At 42.6% G+C, this 12,455-nt stretch overlaps 1 protein-coding gene across 50 annotated transcripts in view; it reads left to right on the top strand.

The window, feature by feature from the left end:
* The window catches only part of RIMS1 (regulating synaptic membrane exocytosis 1), a 532,587-nt gene extending 527,260 nt beyond the window's left edge, over window positions 1-5,327 (top strand). For all 50 annotated transcript variants that reach the window (XM_089333025.1, XM_089333024.1, XM_089333027.1 and 47 more), the window contains 3 exons: window positions 480-581; window positions 1,186-1,325; window positions 2,786-5,327. In XM_089333025.1, the coding sequence (XP_089189151.1) occupies window positions 480-581; window positions 1,186-1,325; window positions 2,786-3,004 (461 nt within the window). In that variant the 3' untranslated portion in view covers window positions 3,005-5,327. The remainder of the gene's footprint in view (window positions 1-479; window positions 582-1,185; window positions 1,326-2,785) is intronic.
* The last annotated feature ends 7,128 nt before the right edge of the window (window positions 5,328-12,455 follow it).

The following is a 12,455-nucleotide window of genomic DNA, read 5'->3' as shown; positions in this document are numbered from 1 at the left end:
GTGGATTTCAAAAAATTTGCACCAAAATATTTTTAATTGCATTTTCCATGAAGCTTTGAAGTATTTATAAAATTTCTTGGAAATCACCAAAATAGGAATGGTAGTTTCCTATACATAATTGAAAAATATATAATTACAATTTTAGTAAGTAAATATAACAAGTAAATATACTGGATGATATAAGAAATCTTATTAGAATACAAGAAATATTTAAATACTCAGCATTGTACTTAGTGATTTGTGAACTAATAAACAAATTTCCTAAGATGGATTAGTATCAGAAAAAATAAAAATGTTTCAAAGCTTGATTTTGAGTCTGGGGAATTAAGTTGGATTGGGGCATCTAAATATCAGATTTTTATCAAGATGGAGATAGTAGTTTGGAGATAATAGTTTGGAGTCTGTTATGGGCTACTGTTTTTCTTAACTTCATGCAACTGCAAAGAAGCTAAGTCATTTTCCTTCCTCTCTGCTTGCAGGTGATATACAGATTGGAATGGAGGATAAAAAAGGCCAATTAGAAGTTGAAGTTATCAGAGCACGCAGTCTCACACAAAAACCTGGTTCCAAATCTACACCTGGTAAGGAAAATATTACTGACTTTGGTCAGGAGAATATTAAAATATGCAAGACTCAAAACATTTGCTGCATTTGAATTTCATATGCTCTATTTTGCATCATCTGATTGATTTAAAAGGCAGCTTTTTTTGTTGTTCATTTAAATTTTAAAAATAGATCCGGGTTTTCCTTATACAATTATCCTTTCAAAAGATAATAGGAAGGGTATTGTTACATTTTTAAAAGTTTAGTTATGATTGTTGCTTAGCTTGTGTCAATTTTTTTCTGAACATTTACAAATATAAAAGAAAAAAGAATTTAGTTGTATTATAAAAAAGAACCAGTGTGTTTTAAGACATAAATCGGCATTGTAAGGCTAGCTAAAACCCAATTTAAGTGAAATCTTAAGATAGCTTTATATGCATTTACTTTAAATGAGGAAAATGACAGTAATGATAGCACTAGATTTTAGGGCATAGATTTTGTGGATCAATGGAAGATTTAAATTATTTAAATAATCTATGGAAAACTTCCAAAAAGTATCTCTGATTCTCTTGGAAGACATTCTCTAAAAAAATCAGTTGAATTTGAGAATTAACTTCTTGCATGTTAATATACTTTGTCCAGCTCCATATGTGAAAGTATATCTTCTGGAAAATGGGGCCTGTATAGCCAAGAAGAAGACAAGAATTGCACGAAAAACCCTTGATCCTCTGTATCAGCAGTCCCTGGTCTTTGATGAAAGTCCACAGGGCAAAGTTCTTCAGGTCAGTAATAATTGGTTCAGCTTTATACATTGTAATATCTATATTATCCATATAAGCATTGACAGAGTGGTCAAACTGAAAGAATAAAATTCAGTAAAAAAATAAATGTAGTGTTCATATCCTTGATCAGAAAAAAAAATGTGAGTTAATTTACAGTACAATTAATGGTATATTATTAAAGGTATCTGAGGGGCCAGGCTGTAGGCATTTGGCCTAGTGGTTAAGATTCCTGCTCCCCATATTGAAGTGCCTGAGTTTGATTCCTCTTGATTCCACCTTCCTAATAATGCGACTCTGAGAGGCAGCAGGGATGTCTCAAGTAGTTGGGTACATACCACACATAAGGGAGACCTAGATTTGGTTCCCTGCTCTTGGCTTCAGCCTGACCCAGCCCTGGTCATTTCAGGCATTTGAGGGAGGAAATTAAGCATGGGAACATTTTAAAAAATATTTTTATTAATATAAAGAGAACAGATTTTGTGCATTACTTAGGTACACTTCCAAGAAGACAACCACATTTACCTCACTCTTCTGCTTCCCCTCCCCATCCTCCCTCCTCATCAGTTTTGCAAAGCCACAATTTTAATCCACTCTGTATTCTTAATTTGCCACTAATCATGATATTCAACAAGTAAAGTTGGAAGACCATAGTTCCACTGGAGTGCAAATAGAGGCTAAAGTGACAATCACATCCCAAAATGATCATTTCATTCCTATACATTTTTTGGTATTCTATATTGCTGCCGCATATCAGAGAAAACATATGATACTTGTCTTTTTGAGACTGGCTAATTTCACTAAGCATAATGTGGGAGAATTGTAATAGAAGAGTTGTCTGACTCCAACAGGATTTGACCCACATTGTGGTAATTGTTGCTGAATTCATTGATGCATTAATCACCTAATCAAATCAGAATCAGCAGTCAAGTCTTCAAGAGTTACATCTTACAATTGGTTTTCTAACTACTCATTCACCACCAGCAAGTTTAAAATACAAGGGGCATAAAATGAATACACTGATTCCTTGTACATCCATCATACACCAACTCCTTGGAGTTGGACTGTTTATTTTGCCCACCTGGGTTGCATTCATACTAATTTTTGTACTCAGCATCACCCTTCCCATTCATTGTGCAACTAAAAAATAGTTACACAAGAAAGGTGCTGCATTTATATATGAATGAACTTACAGATTTTTTTTCTTTCTTATCTTATGTAGATAATGCCCCTCATTGGCTAAGAAAACACTGCTCCTATTCCACCAGATCTAAAAGTTACTATGAAGTGGCTCTGAGCAGCTTAAATGTCAGAGATTCTTTTTAACCCATGCCCCTTTTTCCATGTTATATTCATTTCCTGTCCTTCACTTGGCTTTCCCACTAGTACAGAATAATTGCTTTAAATCTTTTGAATGTGAAAGAGAGAAGTTCAAGTTATGTTTCATTTTTCTGTCTTTGCAGGTGATTGTCTGGGGGGACTATGGCAGAATGGACCATAAATGCTTTATGGGAGTGGCACAAATCTTGCTGGAAGAACTCGATCTGTCCAGCATGGTAATCGGATGGTACAAATTGTTTCCCCCGTCATCCCTGGTGGATCCCACACTCACTCCCCTAACCCGCCGGGCTTCCCAGTCATCTCTGGAAAGTTCAACTGGGCCTCCCTGCATCCGATCATAGTGAACTCATACCACATCCATTCCAATAAAACTCTACCTTTCAGGCTAAGAATCTGAACCAGATATTTCGTGGTCAAAAGCATTGTTGGAGACAGACAATCAACTTGTGTTTTGCCTGTAGTAGTTTTTCAGTGTGTCCCAATTGTTTAAAACATGGCTTCATATGACAGAACAAAGCAATCTATCCAGTTACAGGAACAATCCACATGCTAGTGAGAGTCACTGATGCTTCTAACAAATAGAAAAGAGGAAACTTCAAATTCACACACACACACACACACACACACCCCAAATTGAACAAACTGGAAACTCTCACTCTGTGAAAAGTAGCGTTTTACATGTTTCGGCAAAGACCAGAAGCAGTGTTACTTCTTTTTTGTGTTTTGTTTGTGTGTTCTTTGTTGCGTTTAGGCTTCTTGAGTTTCTGACTTTGTTTTCACCGTATCTGTTCTTCCCACTAGATTTTTGGCTGTGTCATAGCAGGCCTCCTGATGCCAACAGAGACCCTTCCTTTCTTTTTCCAAAAGCATCCAAAAAAGGGCTGAAGCAGTCTCTGTGGCATCCCCCACCAAGCACTCAACAGCTAGCCAAGAGAGGCCAGTGACAGTTTTCAGTGGCTTTCATTTTACAGTTCTTCAAAGTCTTGTGTTTGAAAACCCAAAAGACCAAAAGTTACCTTCTACAATTAATCACCAAATCACTTCTTTTAATATATCCAGAGCATCTTTTTGCATTCCAGAATATTAATTTTATGTTTTCCACCATTTTGCATGGAAGACTTTTCAGTCCATCTGCAACTAATGCTGGGGACTAAAACATACCACATGATTATACTCTGGAAACACTCTTTGTAATGCCTTTTTCTTCCTGATATCAAAAGAAAGTATGCTCATGTGTATAAACCATACATTTGACTTCCCAAAATGGTGACTAGGAATGGATTTGAGCCTAAGACACTTTCAGCTACGCCCAGGCTTCTCGGCCATGCCTCAGTGTAGACCCACCCATCTGCCCTGGAAAGAGCATGGTATGAGCTGTTCAGTATTCCACTGGAAATTCCAGTTGAAATATTCTGCACTAAACTAATGTTTTTATCGAATTTTAGTTTACATTTCTTTGAGACTGATGCAAGCACAAAGCTTGATTTTTTAATGCAAAGTATCTTTTTTGGGGGGGAGGGGAATAAAACAAAGTCACACTTCAATTTGCATTTCTTCATTTAAGTTCTCCTTGGCCTTGAATTTCCCTCGTGACATTCTGTACATGTGCTACAAACTGCAGACTCTGCAGGTGCATTGATATGTTCTCCCTCCTTTTATGAGTCATTCAACTTTTGTGATTACACAAATAGAGCAGCATGACTTGAACTGTTCAAAGCTGCATGCACATTTTGTAAAAAAAAAAAAAAAAAAGGAAAAGAAAATAAACAAAAGGTTATTTAATAATGTATGTTAGTTTCACATAGGCCAGCTTGTATGTTGCATGTAATTGTACAGTTTGCTCGTTAATTACTATACTGAAATAACCAAGAAATCTAAGCCATCCATTTTTGTTATAGACATTTTGCAGGTTTTAGCCAGACTCAGTCTGCGGGTCTGCGGTGAAATGTCTATAGATGGACTTTATTTTTTACCCTCTGGAAAAACGTGATGTAGTACGGACCAAATTCCTTCTAATAAATATTTTGGTGTAGATTCCTACTGTGGGGCTGTAACACATGTAGACACTGTGTACACACTAGGTTTTAATCCATAGACATACTGCCTGCACCAAGTGAATTATTTATTATTATTTACACATGCCAGAATTACCTGCCCATCATTCCACAGGGCACAGATTGACCACTGCTCACCATGCCGAGCAGGAAGACCTGAAGCATTGGTGCACTTCTACTAGATTCCGTTCTGTCTTAGTGGCCAACAATTAACTGATTATAATTGGGTAGTATCTTTCTATTTTGACCACTTGTCTTAACACTCCCCTGTGCTTTTAAATGAACTTCCAACTCATGTATGTAAACATGTTTAATAAAATTTACTTTTCATGTCAGTAGCCATCTGTGTTCTATGTTTTGCCAGATTTATCATTGTGGGTTCTATGGTGCAAAATGGGAGCCAAATTATGGGAAGGGGAGGCTGGGAATTGTTGTCAGCTCTGGGCATTTGACTTGACTTGTCATTGCACTATATATGTCTTAATCTACAGCCCAAAGGCTTCTTTGGATCACATGTGAGTTTTCACTGTGTCAGCCTGTCTAAGTGAGCACATGACTCTACTTCTGAAAAGTGGCATTATTAAAGACAATAAATCTCAGTAAGCATCAAATGGAAGACTGTTTTTCTGCTGCTTTTTGTGCTAATAGGAGAGACAACTCTTGTCCAATTACCAAAACCTTTCAAGTTATGTGATGTATCAAAATGATTCTGTGCCTCCCATCGTAGTACCCAGGTTCCTCTTTCCATCTTTTCCTTCTGAACCCTTGGCAAGTTTGTAGAACTTTGGCTTGGAGTAGGTGAAGTTACCAAAAAATAAATGATCCATTAATCCTAAATCATTTTCAGTCAAATATTAAGGAATAAACACATCTCCAAATATATATAGGTAAGCTGCTAAAAGAGAGATTATTTGTTTTCTTAACTTCATTTTGCTTTTTTTTTCTTCTTGATGAGTGTATTTGTATATTTTACAGTCATCACCCTTTGTAGAACACATGGCAAGCACTACTTTCACATCGGATTATGGTAAAATAACTGCTAAGACCTAGTTTCAACCTCCTAAGAGCTCCCAACTTTTTATAGGCCTCACTGACTTTAACTTTGTGAAGCAGTATAAACACAGCTAAGTCGATATCAAATTTGAGACAATTAAACAGTTTGGCACATGACACCTGCAGTTGTTTATAGTTTTAAAAACAGCTGACTGAATTTTACCCTATTAAGTCATCCAGTTGTTTGGTCTACAAGACACAAGATTATCTGTCAGGCTGTGTTGGTTACAGGCAAAAACAACTGATCAGTGGAGTTTAAAACAAACTGTCAGAGTAAAGCCGTTTAATGCACATGCATTTAAGATAGCATGCAACGGGGGAGCAGGAGACAAGTTGCCACTGAAATGGGAGGTAACTGGAGACAGCTGTAGAATTCCTTGTCTAGACAGGAACAGAAAAGCGGTAATCTCTTCAAATCAGAGACAGCTACATATTAGGATTTCTGGGCCCACAAAAATCGAGAAGTAACTGAAGCCAAAGCGGTTTTGCCAAGTCTTCATGGTTTCTTATTGACCCTGACAACATTTCTTCCATCCCAGTCTGACACAGATGATCTGGCTTTATGTAACCAGCTTCGTTAAGGGCTTTTGAAAGTATAGATATTAAGAACTTGGAATACAAACCTTAGAGCAACTCCCTGTCCATTAGAAACATTATATAAGACTATTATGATTGCAAATACTCTGTATGCAAAAGGCAACAGGTTTAATTCTTACAACAGTCCTGGGAGGTAAGTACCTTTATAGCCCTGTTTTCCAGGAAAGGATCTTCAGTTTGGAGAAGCTAAGCAGCAGCAAAAGGCCCCACAACTGTCTGGTAAAGGATCTAATATGTAAAGCAAGCTCTGACCAATTCAGGATCCTGCACTGCTAAACAGTGCACCCTCAAGGAGCTGCTGACAGCTCAGCTAGGTATTAAAGAATTAAGAGTCCACCAGTAGCAAAGGACTTGAAGCCAAGCTACCCTACCACACTGAGGCAGCTCCTGGCCAGCTTGGTCTCCTACATGTTGCCTGAGTGACTGCCATTACCCCCAGGTATAGGAGAAATAGGGGAAGAAGCAGGTGTACTCTTCATTCCCTAACCTTTATAAGGCCCTCGTCTAACTTTCTCCTCTGTGTCCCCTTATTGTACACACTATTTGCATTACCTAATGAATACCTCACATGAAGCTCTTAGAAATTCTATCCAATAAGGGAACAGAAGAAAGTTTTCTTTAGCTAAGTCTCAGACTTTTCCTTTGGCCTTTAAGTTACAAATCAAGTACTCCTTGCTTATTCCTTGTCCCCAGTTCCAAGATAGCAATGCCCCTCAATTTTTCATCTTGGGGTTGAATTGACCCAACAGGAATCACAGCTTCATAGAGCTTTTGGTATTCCATATGCCCTTCAACTTACGTGGTTCCAAATAGTTTCCATGAGTCACATCTGTGTGCAGGACTGCTCAGAGCAGCTCAGAAATCATCAGTCCCTTGCACAACTCCCACATCATACTTCCACTCTGAGACCTTGGCTACCTCCCAAGAGGAGGCAACATGTGTAAGTCTTTACATCTAACTATAAATCATCATAGCCATAAAACAACCACATTCTTATGAAGTGGTGTTATGCAAGTTCTCAATTCATAATATGGAACAAAGTCATTTTGTATGTGTGTGTGTTCTTCAGTCACTGTGTTCAATTACAGGTGAAATTTTTATTATGTTCCAAAAGGGTAACTGCTCCCCCATGCCTGCCACATCACACACACACACACACACACACAGTGTATCTGTATGTGTAATGAACTCTGGTAAATTTCTGGTAGTCTGAATCACTTGTGCTAAAAGAAATCTTCCTAATTATGCAGAGCTTCCAGTTTATTCTCCTTCCTGTCGCTCCCCCTCTTCGTGGAGGAGCAACACTGAACCCTGCCTAGGCTTCATATCCGAGTCACGGCACCATTATGTCGCTCCCCCTCTTCGTGGAGGAGCAACACTAAGCCCTGCCTAGGCTTCATATCCGAGTCACGGCACCATTATGTCGCTCCCCCTCTTCGTGGAGGAACGACACAGGACCCTGCGCTGTTCTTTCTGTCTGCTCGGCCCTCCCCAGGTTTGCTGCTGGTTCTTCCCGGGTTGGCTACTATCCCTTCCACCTCCGTGGAAGGGCAGTTCCCCCTGGCCACATTCCCCACTTCCGCAGGGGAGCGGCACACCGCCGGCCGGCTTTCTCGGGGGCTGCACAGGTGTTCCTTCAGCTAGATGTTCCCCTTAGATGTTCCCGGTGCATGCCATCTCTCTCCTCCTTTATAGTCCTCCTCTGCCAATCCCAACTCGGCTGCCCACACGCCGAGTACGCTGCTCTCCAATCAGGAGCAAGTCCTACAGTTTATTGGTTGAACTGGAGGCAGCTGTGCGGAAGCTGTTTACTTCTCTCCCAGCGCCATATTGTGGGAGAGCAGATGCATAGAATAAGTCTTAATTCCAGTAACTCAGTCTAGTCCGGTTTGCTCCCCACAGATCCCCCTTTCTTTTTATTTTTGGCGTTGATACGCGCCTGTCTTCGGTGTCCCGCGGCACACACTCTGCTCTACTTGCTAGAGTTGCCACAGGTTCTTACAAGTCCTATCAATCAGGCAAACCGAATCCGGGTCCTCTCTTCGCCATGTTGTGAGGAGGTTTTTAGGTGCTGATGCGTGCCTGTGTTCGGTGACCTGCGGCTCACACTCTGGTCGAGCCGCCTGCTGGCGCTTACCGCCTTAATCAGGCAGACCGAATCCAAGCTTTCTCATTGCCGTATTGTGGGGGAGACTTATTAGTGTTGGTTCGTGCCTATCTTCGGTGACCTGCAGCTCATACTCTGGTCGAGCTGCTTGCTGGTGCTTACCGCCTTAATCAGGCAGACCGAATCCAAGCCTCCTAATTGTTGTATTGTGGGGAAGCCTTACTGATGTTAATTCGTGCCTGTCTTCGGTGACCTGCGGCGCATAAGCTGCTAGCCGCCGCAGGTGCTCATCGCCTCACTTAATCAGGCAGACCGAATCCAAGCTCTCACATTGCTGTGTTGTGGGGAGGTCTTTCTCTTTCTCTATTTCTCTATCTCCGGGCATTCCTATTTCTCCCATTTTACTTCTATCTTCCAGCATTCCTATTTCTCTTTTACTTCTAAACTTCTGTTTCTCTTATCCCTGCGGCTTTCCGGCGCCTCGCCCCGCCGGCGGGTTCCCGGCTCTGCGCCGCTTCAGCCCGCGCCTCTCTCATCTGCGCGGCTCGGCTTTGCGCGCACACCCCGCGGTCTCGCACTTAACCCTTTCGCGTCTGAACCACGGCCTCGCGCCAGCCCCGCGTTCCCTATGTACTTGAGCCCCGCACGCTCTGTCTGCGCGCGGCAGCCTCCACGAGTCACACAGCGTAGCTTACGTGTCCGCCACTAGCATTCAATCTAAGTTCCCCGGGCTAGCCTGGCGAATTCAACCCAGCTTACGTCTCCGCCCCACGGTTTGGCTTCCCGTCCTTTGCTCCCCGGGCTAATCAGATGGATCCCAACCAGGCTTACGTTTCAGCTTCTGGTTTCAACTTTTCGCCCCCTATTCCCGGGCTAACTTGAGAATCCCAAAGTGGCTTTCGTTTCAGCCTCGGCCTGCCCCCCGTGGCTTCAATTTCCCTAACATTTTTCTCTACCCGGTATGTTTCCCCAAGCTTTCCTCCAACAATACTCCTCCCTCATTTCTCCTGGCCTCTCCCCACAGTCCGCATCCGAGTCTGTTTGTTCTAGCTTTCACTTTCGCTTTCGACCTTAGAGATTTCTCCCAGCTTCCCCCCGTAGTCCGTATCTGAGTCTATGCCTAGGCTTTCCATAGCTTCTTCCGGCACCTTTTTCGTCCGGCTTTTCCCTAGGCTGTTTGCTAGTCTCTCTCTCCGGTAATTTCCCTAGGCTGTTTGCTAGTCTCTCTCTCCGATATTTTCCCAGTTCTTCCCGTTTCTTCCCTCCTAAGTTTGCTATCCGTCCTAGGTTTCCTATCCGAGTCACGGCACCATTATGTCGCTCCCCCTCTTCGTGGAGGAGCAACACTGAACCCTGCCTAGGCTTCATATCCGAGTCACGGCACCATTATGTCGCTCCCCCTCTTCGTGGAGGAGCAACACTAAGCCCTGCCTAGGCTTCATATCCGAGTCACGGCACCATTATGTCGCTCCCCCTCTTCGTGGAGGAATGACACAGGACCCTGCGCTGTTCTTTCTGTCTGCTCGGCCCTCCCCAGGTTTGCTGCTGGTTCTTCCCGGGTTGGCTACTATCCCTTCCACCTCCGTGGAAGGGCAGTTCCCCCTGGCCACATTCCCCACTTCCGCAGGGGAGCGGCACACCGCCGGCCGGCTTTCTCGGGGGCTGCACAGGTGTTCCTTCAGCTAGATGTTCCCCTTAGATGTTCCTGGTGCATGCCGTCTCTCTCCTCCTTTATAGTCCTCCTCTGCCAATCCCAACTCGGCTGCCCACACGCCGAGTACGCTGCTCTCCAATCAGGAGCAAGTCCTACAGTTTATTGGTTGAACTGGAGGCAGCTGTGCGGAAGCTGTTTACTTCTCTCCCAGCGCCATATTGTGGGAGAGCAGATGCATAGAATAAGTCTTAATTCCAGTAACTCAGTCTAGTCCGGTTTGCTCCCCACACCTTCCCTCATTGCCAGACTTTCTGAAAATAATTTTTCTCCCTTTCTCCTATATTACCTACTGCACACTTGGGACCTCAATTTATGGTTGCAAGGTCAAATAAAAGATACTCAATTAAAATGGATTCAAATAAACTAATAAAATTTAATATAAAATTTAAATTTTTTGTTTATTAGAAGTCAAAATTGAACTGGGCATCCTGTTTTTATTGGACAAATACGGCTGCCCTACTCCCATTGTCATCTGGTTTGTGCACCTTCCACTAGCTGAAGTATTCATCAAATCACCATGTAAATACAAATGGCAACAACTTTTTCTCAGCATAGTTACTACTATGTATCTACTATTGAAGCTATCCTTCTGTACGTTTTCCAGTTCCTCTACCATTGAAGAGACTGAGTATTGTTCCCAGTTCTTCAGTCGTTCTAATGAGATAGTTCACCCATGCTACTTTGCAATATTTTGGTAGAATAAACAGAGAATATATCCTTGTCCCAGCCATTTGGGGCTTGCACAGATGTGTGTCAGAGAAAGTTAACAGGTGTCACAAAAGCAGGTGTCACATATCATTCTCCATGAGAAGGGCTTTACGTAGGTAGCGACAGCTTGTTTGTAAGTGAGAAGCTTGTGGAGCAGATCTGGGCCCAACTCTCCACCCAAAACAACTGCTCCAGCTGAACTCCAGATATATGGACAAGGAAAAAACATTTTTGTGATGAGCCACACGGATTTAGAAGCTGTTCATTATGCAGCATGATTAGAGCAAAAGCTATCACATCATCCTTTCTTTAAAAAAAAAAGATTTATTTATTTGAAAGAGTTGGAGAAGTAGAAACAGAGAGAGAGGTCTTCCATCTGCTGGTTCGCTCCCCAGATGGCCACAATGGCCAGAGCTGAGCTGATCTGAAGTCAGGAGCCAGGAGCTTCTTCCGGGTCTCCCACGTGGGTACAGGGGCCCAAGGACTTGGGCCATCTTCTACTGCTTTCCCAGGCCACAGCAGAGAGCTGGATTGGAAGTGGAGCAGCTGGGACTGGAACCAGCACCCATATGGGATGCCGGCACTGCAGGGGGAGGCTTTATCCACTATGCCACAGCACCAGCCCCGCCATATAATGTTAAACAAAACAGAAAGAAGCATTAATTGTAGAGTAGAGGAACCTACAATCCACCTAGCCTCAAGGAGTGGAGTGGCCAGGTTATGAATACTTTCCTAAAAAAGTAAAGTTGCAGTTGAGTCTCATGGAATAGAGAGAAATGTAAGACATTCCAGGCAGAGAATGTGCAAAGGCAAAAGATGAGAATATGGCACATTCTAAGATCCGCAAGAGGGCCACTGTGAATGAAAAACAGGGATCAAAAAAGCTAGAAAAGAAGGCAGCAGAAGGTCATGCAGTGGTCTCTTTATCCCCTGAAAATCCAGAGGGGACTTATAACTGTGGCTCGTACTACAGAACTCTTAAAGTACACACCTATCTTACCATATTCTTATCATAACATTTTCTGGTAAGTGCATTAGTTCCAGAGGGTAGATACTATAAAGAATAGACCTAAAATGTGTAAGAGCTCAAGCTCAGTAGAAATTTACTTCCTCATGGCTAACAGTATTGTAGGGTGACCAGGGATAGTCCTTACTCCGTCCTTAGAAACCCGGGTTGATGGGGGGCCAGCGCTGTGGCATAGTGGGTAAAGCTGCTGCCTATAGTGCTGGCATCCCATATAGGCACTGGTTCAAGTCCCGGCTGCTCCACGTCCAATCCCGCTCTCTGCTATGACCTGGAAAAGCAGTAAAAGATGGCCCAAGTCCTTGGGCTCTTGAACCTGTGTGGGAAGACCCGGAGGAAGCTCTTGGCTCCTGGCTTCACATTGGCGCAGCTCCAACCATTGCAGCCATCTGGGGAGTGAACCAGCTGATGGAAGACCTCTCTCTCTCTCTCTCTCTCTCTCTCTCTCTCCCTGCCTCTCCTTCTCTCTCTGTGTAACTCTGACTTTCAAATAAATAAACACATCTTTAAAAAAAAAAAAACTGGGTTGATGAGG

This window comes from Oryctolagus cuniculus, chromosome 5 (assembly GCF_051225735.1).
Source record: "Oryctolagus cuniculus isolate XC-2025 breed Fujian yellow rabbit chromosome 5, ASM5122573v1, whole genome shotgun sequence".
NCBI lineage: Eukaryota > Metazoa > Chordata > Mammalia > Lagomorpha > Leporidae > Oryctolagus > Oryctolagus cuniculus.
This window is presented reverse-complemented; position numbering and strand designations above follow the sequence as displayed.